Raw genomic sequence first — 9,236 nt, 5'->3', positions numbered from 1 at the left:
GGTGAAAGAGGATTCGTCGGAAAATAGTACATTGAAGAAAAAATTTTCATTCCATCTTAGTTTTTCCATAGCCCAAGTAAAGATTGCACACGATTTTCGAAATCATCGCCATGTAATTGTTGGTGTAGACAGACATGATACGGTTGAAACTTATTAAGTTTCAAAATCCGATGTACACTCGTTAACGAAATGCCTGAATCTTTTGACAATTGGCGGCAACTTACACGAGGATTAACATGCTAAAACAGCTATTTGATTCTGTTCATTTGTAACCGATCTTGCACGTGTTCGTTTTTTTTCCTCCACGTTACCACATTCCAGAAATTTTGTAATTATTCGATATAAAGTTTTAGGACAAGGCGCTCTTTCTCCAGGAAATTTTCGAACATAAATTTTAAAATTATTTTACGATTAATTAAATCGTTTTTTTTATTAATTAATTTTTTTTAATTACATTTTATTGTAATTTTTTGTTATTTTATTTTTGTTTTTGTTGATATCTTCACAACGGAGAGTTTATGAAAAAGAATGTTTAAGCATAAAGTAATCAGTTTGTCAAGTTGTTTAAGACTTTGAAAGAAAAAAGTATATGTGCCATTTGAAAAAATAAAAATGACGTCAGAAGGGCCTTTAGATAACTCTGAAAAAAATCTGTTCATGTGTACAATGTGTCCCCCTTCTCACCAAAAAATGTTTACTTGAAACTTTTTTCGATGCTTATATCTTTTGAGATATAAGCATATGTCATTTTAAATGAAACACCCGGTATATGCCTTTGAATACACAAACAATTAATAATATTACCCTTAAAATAGTTGATCAAAACGGATTGTTGGTTAATTTCAGAGGAGAAGTCATCAAGATAAGACTACATTTAAAGCTCTCTACTAATAATGGTTCTTAAGGTTAAAGGTGATATAAACCGACAAAATCAAACGAATATTTTTAGTTCTTTTCATGCTGTGAAGCAGTTAACACATCAATACACACAATTTCTTGAATCATTAGATTTACAATTGATAAAATAATAACAATATGAGTATCTTAAACGTCTCTGATAAAGTACAATTTGATAATTCACTCGTACGGGTAATTCAGTATCATAATCATTTACCATAATCGGATTGCAATTCAACAACAGGACCTTTACACGTTACCAAGTCAATCTTTTATTTACGTACAAGGGAAACTATTGAAAGACGAGGGAACCGTTGATAAAGATTCAAAATTGTCAGCAAATCCGATCGCTCATATGTTTAGTGAAGTACGAGTTGAATGTGGAGGGAACGTAATTGACAGAGTAAGAAATCCAGGAATAGCTAGCACATTAAAAAATCTTTGCTCACTAACAAGATCAGAATACTATCATGCCTCTAATGCAGGTTTCGAATATACAAATGTTAAAGTAAATGAAAATACGGGTGATTTTGATTTTTGTGTTCCCCTGGAACATTTTCTTGGTTTCGCGGAAGATTATAATAAAATTTTGATAAATCTCCGTCAAGAATTAGTTTTAGTACGCAGTAATTTAGACAAGAATGTTATTGAAAGTCTTTTACCTAATATGATAATTAATATTAATAAAATAGTATGGGAAGTCCCTCATGTTTCTGTAGCCGATGTTGAACGTTTAAAACTTTTAGAGTACATAGAACAAGGAATTGAATTAGACATGGGATTTAGATCATTTGATTTACATGAATACCCATCATTACCAAAAAGTAGACAACACACATGACAATTAAAACATCTGCTTAATTAGAAAAGCCCAGATACTTTATATTAGGGTTTCAAATCAATAGAAAAGATAATCCGTTACATTCTGCATCACAATTTGACCACTGTAATTTAACAGATATGAAAGTGTTTTTAAATAGTGAAAAATATCCCTATGAAGCTTTAAATTTAATTTTTAAGACAGGTCAAGTTGCAGTTTTATATGAAACGTATTGTAATTTGGCAAAGACCTATTACGATCGAGAACTTGCAGAACCAATGTTTAACAGAGATACATTTATAGCAAATACACCGATTATTGTAATTGATTGTTCACGACAAAATGATATTTTAAATGTTGGAATCGTTGATATTCGCATTGAATTTGAAACGAGTGAAGAGATACCTAATGCTACTTTCCTCTACTGTTTAATCTTACATGATCGTGTTTTCAAATACAAATAAGTAATCAAATAATTATCTACGAAAAATAGATCCTACGGGAAACAGTTACGTAGAAACAAATTCTTTAATTGGTAAAATAGATGAAACTAGGCATGCTTTGCATGTTAGATTGTTTGGTAAGCGTAAGTTATTATCTTATATTGCTAAATTAGTTATTAATGTCATCGAGAAACATGACTGTTCCAATGATCGCAACTTAATTAGGGTAAATGTGGTCGAACTTGATCGCGCGACAAACGAACCTTTGCTAAGTGCCACCCGGAAGTTGTACTCAAAATTTTCTAAATATGCGCGTACACGAGGAAATGTCTTAGCTATAGTGGTCCGATTGTAAACGACTTATGTAATGGAGGGGCGATGTTGATGGGTCAGGGATGGTTACATCTATACTACACTATAATGTGCGGAGTTTGCGTAATAAGATTTTTGAGATCGAGGCTTTTCTTATAGATAAAAAATAAAGTATTTTATGCCCAAACGAGCATTGGTTAAATGAAAATGAATCTAACATTGTAAAGATAAGCGATTTTAAAATAGTTTCCAGTTTTTGTAGATCACTGCACTCACGTGGTGGAGTTACTATTTTTGCTAGAGAAACAGTATACCTCAGGCCCCTGTCGTTTGATATTGTGTTACTCGAACGAGATGGACTTTGAGGTTGCAGGGATTATTTGTAATGACATACAAATTATAACCGTATATCGCTCTCCTCGGGGTAGTTTTGACTCTTTTATGACAAGATTGGACATGGTATTGAACAAACTAATGTTCAATGGGAATATAGTCCTGACCGGCGATTTTAATGTACATTTTCATAAAGTATGTAGAGAGGTGGAGATGCTCTGTTCCTTATGCACATCTTATGGCTTAGTCAGGATTAATTATGAGAATACTAGAAACGATGCATGTTTGGACAACGTCAGTTTAAAAAAAAAATAACAACCTATAGACCTGTTACAAAGCTTAGTCTATTTACTTTCTATAATAATGTTGCAAAAATAAACTTTGAATTTGTAGATTAAGTTGTAATGGAGTTTAGTGACTAGTTTTCCATGTTTATACAAGAAATCACAGCTGCTTTCAATGATGATATTAAATACATGAAATTATTTTGAAGTTCGTAATTCGACCGCTAGGGGGCGTAACTGCCATAGAGAAGCATAAAATTCCCGCTATCTCAGAAAGTTAGACGATGAGCTATAACTTTGACAACATCATTTAGTAGCTTGGATAATACCGCATCGCTTTTGTTTTGCAATATTTTTCATATCTGTCATAATAAGGGAGGGGGAGGCCAATGCGTTTTCAAATGTTTACATTTTAATATCTCCTGGACCATTCAACCGATTTGAATATTTTTGATCTTGTTTGAAAGAGCATTTCATGCTCTTTTAAAAGATATTTTCAGTAAGACCGCTTGGTTTAAAACAAATAAGCTAGAGGGCGTTATCTGCAGCGGTTACATATTTTTATGATTTTTGAAAAAAAGTTAAATGGAACGGTACTATTTACTTCACAGACCGTTAATCACCATAAAATTTGCTAAATATTAGTGAAAACCGCATCTCGATATCTCCATCCATTCTCGAATTATAAAAGAAAATGTTAAAAATTCGTATATCTTAATCGGATCAAGTTACCTTAGGAAACAAATAAGAGATAACAAAAATTTTATTATCTAGAACCTTCCTTCACAGTTTATCCAAGCTTAGAACTGCTTCAAAACTACTTTTGAGGCGTGTTGAAAAGCCAACGGATCAATGAAACATCAACAATGATAATAAAACAAAATAAACCGAAACACTTAGAATAACTTAAATTTTTGGCAAAAATAGCTCACTAATGTTCGAAGTGTCTTACATAAACCTCGATGCATTTATTTAATCTAGTTTCGACGAAAAAAAAGCGCTGGTAAGTCTCTTCCCTGGACACGTTTTTACTGGTATTTAGTGTTTTGTCATATTTTCCCTGGTTATTGGCTTTTCTTGAAAAGTCAGGTCGTTTAGTCTACCCAATAGATAAAGGGGTGAAAGCAATGTGAGTTTTGCTCGAACCAAGAATGCATATTATGCAAGTTTACATCGGCTTGTGGACAGATGCTTCATGCATCTATGCAGCTGCATCGTATTCGAAATATTGAAAATAAATCATCATACGCTCTATCATACGCTTCTGCTTTAGTAAATGACATGTTTACAGTTATCATGATAATGTGATTTGTTTTTCTCGATGAGGTAACTGGATCCGATTGATGGCACTCGAGTTTTTAACATTTTCTTCTATAACTCGAGAACGGGTAGCGATATCGAGATGCGGTTTTCACTAAAATTTAGCAAATTTTAAGGTGACTAAGGGTCTGTGAAGTAAATAGTATCGTTCTATTTAACTTTTCTTCAAAAATCACAAAAATATGTAATCGCTGCAGATAACGTCCTCTAGCTCATTTGTTTTAAAGCAGACGGTCTTACTGAAAATATCTTTAAAAAGAGCATAAAATGCCCTTTCAAACAGCACCGAAAACATTCAAATCGGTTGAATGCTCTAGGAGATATTAAAATGTAAACATATGAAAACGCATTGGCCTCCCCCTCCCTTATTATGACAGATATGAGAAATATCGCAAAACAAAAGCGATGCGGTATTATCCAAGCTATTAAATGATGGTGTCAAAGTTATAGCTCATCGTCTAAGTTTCTGAGATAGCGGCAACTTTATGTTTCTCAATGGCAGTTACGCCCCCTAGCGGTCGAATTACGAACTTCAAAATAATTTCCAGCTACTTCTCTTGGTCACTTTGCTTATAAGGATTTTTTTCCCAAACCACTTGGCCTTACCGTTCTAGAGATACAGCCGCTCCGTACGCTTAACGGGACACCCTGTACAAAGGCATAGGAAGCTGTATCGTGAAGCAATAAAAATAAATAAAAGGAATGCTAATATCGACTATGTAAAAAATGCTAAAAATACTCAAGTTGTCATTATCAAATAAATTGGTGTTTAATTGTATACTTTATTATAGAATGAGTAAAAGACAACGAGTTTTTGGAGAGTGAAAACGACCATGGTTTAATGCGTTCGAAATTGTCCCGCACCAAAACGACTTAGATGTTATGGATGTCAGCAACCTGGTGTTACGAAGAATAATTGTCCGAAATGAAAAAAGAATGGTTCTCAACAGGTTAATAGATCTTCGTTAAACTCGCAACGTCACCATTGAATGGTCAAGCGGTGGACGGCGTCGAAGAAACAAACTCGACTAAGAAGATAAGGACGATATTAGATTTTATTATTGAGCATGCAGGAATTGATGAAAGGCATTACCTTACTGTTGATGTTTTTGGTATTAAATTGTTGGGTCTTTTGGATAGTGCTGCTGGTAGAACGAATCTTGGAGGACCCACAGAACAGATATATAGAAGAAGCGCCAACTACATGTTAAAATCAGAGCAACACATTTTACCCCCACTTTTGCATGGCACAACTAGGCGCGAAATTTGAACTGGTCAACTCCGTTATTATTTTTTTTCCATTTATAAAATAAGAAACAAAACACAAATTTAAATGTGAACTGCTTTTTTTATTGATAGTAACAGCAAATATAACAAAAATAATCTAAAAATATACATATTTTCAATAAAAACAACAATTTGAACACGCTTTTAAGAAAGGGTGCTTACAGGACCACTTCTTTCTAGACAAGGATGATACGGCGAGATTAGACATGATATGACAATACAAGAAATTACAACGCAGTAATCAAAACAATTAATTAAAAGAATATTTTACCTTAAAACTAATATGACTTAACCTCAAACAACAACGGTTATTTCTTTTCGATTCTGTCATACTGGTGGCGCGTCGGCGTGTTTAGGACAGACCATGCAGAAGTGGGGGTAAATTGACAGTAACGGTGCGAAAACGTGTGATATTTGAAAATTGCGGTGTTGTCAAACCTAAACGTGGGAGAATTGGCATTTGCGCATGCATGGCATGAATGTGACGTAGGCGTTGCCGACTTTTAGATACTACCTTCACCCCCCTGGGAGGACCTGGTTGGATACGAGTGTTAAAGTAACATATTACAGAGACCGTGACAGGCCTTACACAAATGTTAGCGTTCTTTTATTGTGTGGTGCGGCTTTTGTACGATGGATGGCGTGGGGAGGTTCTTTTGGTGTGTATATTTAAAAACTGGCATATATGTAGTCATAAGGTTTAGAGTAGACAGTGCAGGGGACTGAAACTAGTATTCAGAATCCGGAATCCCGTGTCATACGAAATGCGGTGTTGCCGCAGCGCATCACCTGATGAATAAATTGACAACTGCGCGCACGTTGCAACATTTGTGCGGGTTTTGCGGCTTGCACCTGCGCATTATTCGCCTCAATCGTCGGTTTTCATGTCGTTTTGTGGTGTTGTGTGGAAGAAATATTAACATAAAAGGTAAGTAAAACGAAATATTTGTTTCTATTACATTAGTACTGATTTTTAACTGTTTATCAAGTTATGTGTTGATTATAATACATCAATTATATAAAATAATTCGTGTATACGTTTCGAGGTTATGTTTGACATAACATGGAAACAAACAGATTTTTTTTTAAAATTATTAAGTATATATGTATACACTTACTTATTACCAAACTACTATTATAAATTAAACAGTTACCATTTCAATGAATGATTATTAATATATTTTTTTTAATTTTAGGTCCACAAAACGTTGATGTAAGTAAAGCTTTTATATCATAAATTTTAGTATAGATTGTTTTTGTGCTACTCAATTGTCCCTTATAATTTATTTGCGTCACAATGGCTAATATAGTGAAGGCATCATCTTCCCTCTTCAGAAAGAAATGGTCTTGTAAATATCTTTCATGTCAAAATTCCTATTACACAAACAGCCCTAACAATAAAAAATTTCACCGATTTCCAAAAGATCCAAACACACTCTCACGTTGGAAAAATGCTTGTAGATTAGATAACCATTTAAAACCAGAAAATCAGTTTATTTGTGAAGACCATTTTTCTGATTCCGATTATAGCAGTCCTGATAACATCCGTTTAAAATATAATTGCTGTCCGAAACCCTATCCTAGGACATCTACCATGACATCAACAGGAGTTTTAAAAGAAAATTTAGACCCGCGTGAAAATGTTAAAATTCATCGTAATATACAATCGAAATTGTCAAAGTTAAGATCACAGCTGAAAAGCGCTAAAGCTGATGTGAGCTTTGTTAGGAAACTATATGACGAGGGCCGATTTGAGTTCATCGAATCTACTTTGAATTCTGTAACAAAGGAATTTATTAATCTGAGCTCCGTCAGGTAAAAGATGGACTATGGAAGATAAAGCATTTCCTTTATCTATCTACAAAAGAAGCCCACGATTATATCGTTATCTACAAGCTCATTTTGAATTACCATCAATAAGACTTTTAAAAGGCCTGTTGTCCAACATGTCTTTTCGTACCGGTATAAATCCAAATGTTATAGATTATCTTAAACGTCAGGTTAGGAACATGAACGATGTTGACAAGTAATGCACCCTCATTTTCGACGAAGTTCAACTTAGTAGTGGGCTTCATTATGAGGCTCATGAACAAAGAATTTCGGGATTCGAAGAACTGGGTGAACTCGGAACCAATAACAAAATGGCAAATCATGCATTGGTTTTCATGGTCAGAGGGGTTCAAAAAAATTATAAACAAGTTGTTGCTTATTATATTGTTCAAAATACAATAGCAGCTACTTCCCTAAAGCAATTAATTTTAAAAGTAATTAGTAATTTGCAAACAATTGGGCTGAAGGTGGTCGCAACTGTTTGTGATCAGGGGTCTACTAATGTGGCTGCATGTAAATTACTTTGTGGTAACGACGATTATGTGTTTGAAGTAAACGGAGAAAAATATGTACAATCTATGACGTGCCACATTTACTAAAGAATACACGAAATGCGTTGTTGCGATATGATATTTCGTATGAAAGCAATAAGCGTGCAAAGTTTGTACATATTCAGTCTGCCTTCAATTTAGACCAGCAGCGTAGAACCTACAAACAGTTGCCAAAACTAACATCAGAGTATTTCAATTTTGATAATAGTTATATTAAAATGAAGGTGAAAGTGGCTGCTGCTCAGTTGAGTCACACAGTTACTCCATCGATAGAAACATTTCATGTAGCTAAAGATTTACTGAATCTTTAGCTACTGCCGAATATGTTCATTTGATGGATCAATTGTTTGATTCGCTAAATGGGTGGGTTCGGTATCTAAAAAATGGTAAAGAGTTTCGGTGTGCGTTATCAAAAGATTCCCCATATTTACAGTTCTGGTCCAATTTGTTATCTAAAATCACCAAATGGCAAATGATTGATCGGAACGGTAGGGACTGTACAAAGTCAGTTTTCTTAAAGGCTGGCAGACTACCATACGATCAGTTATTTTCCTTTGGAATCATTTAAGTGAAAAAGGCGTCTCGTTTCTTTCTTTAAGATCACTGAATCAAGATCCGCTGGAAAATTTATTTTGTCAAGTACGCCAACGTGGCTTTTTTAACACTAATCCTACATGTCATCAATTTGTAGCTGCCTTAAAGACTCTTGTCGTTAACCACTTTTCTGTACCCTTAAGTAGGGGACGGAGTCTTTGGGGAATCTACAACATTTGTTAGTACATTTTCCAGAAGATTTTCATTCTAGTGATAAAATAGATTCAAATCCTGTTTTCTCAGATATCGAACTAAACCCAAGTATAGAAGATAATCAAGCAACGGCTTACGTGGCTGGTTATTTTCTGAAGAATATACATATTCCGGACTGTGATACAATACATATCAAAGACTGTTTAATAATAATAACTAAATTAAAATAGTGATAACGCAAGGTTCGAACCGACCCAATTAGCGGTCGTAACAACACCTGACGAAGCGCTGCAACTCAGCAGGTTCATCGATCAATTGCCAATTAAGGATCGATATCGGCAGTACTCAAACAAGAATTGAGGACGCAAAATAATTGTTAATTTAATTTTTGTAAATAAGACACGATTGTTTT

At 34.2% G+C, this 9,236-nt stretch overlaps 1 protein-coding gene across 1 annotated transcript; it reads left to right on the top strand.

The window, feature by feature from the left end:
* Nucleotides 1-1,035: 1,035 nt before the first annotated feature.
* LOC111417766 (uncharacterized) lies at nucleotides 1,036-1,738 on the top strand. Its single transcript, XM_071196788.1, has 2 exons — nucleotides 1,036-1,089; nucleotides 1,142-1,738. The coding sequence occupies exons 1-2, from the start codon at nucleotides 1,036-1,038 to the stop codon at nucleotides 1,736-1,738; spliced, it is 651 nt and encodes a 216-aa protein (XP_071052889.1).
* Nucleotides 1,739-9,236: the final 7,498 nt, after the last annotated feature.

This window comes from Onthophagus taurus, chromosome 6 (assembly GCF_036711975.1).
Source record: "Onthophagus taurus isolate NC chromosome 6, IU_Otau_3.0, whole genome shotgun sequence".
Classification (NCBI taxonomy): domain Eukaryota; kingdom Metazoa; phylum Arthropoda; class Insecta; order Coleoptera; family Scarabaeidae; genus Onthophagus; species Onthophagus taurus.
The sequence above is the reverse complement of the archived record's forward strand: the minus strand, read 5'-3'. Positions and strand labels throughout refer to the sequence as shown.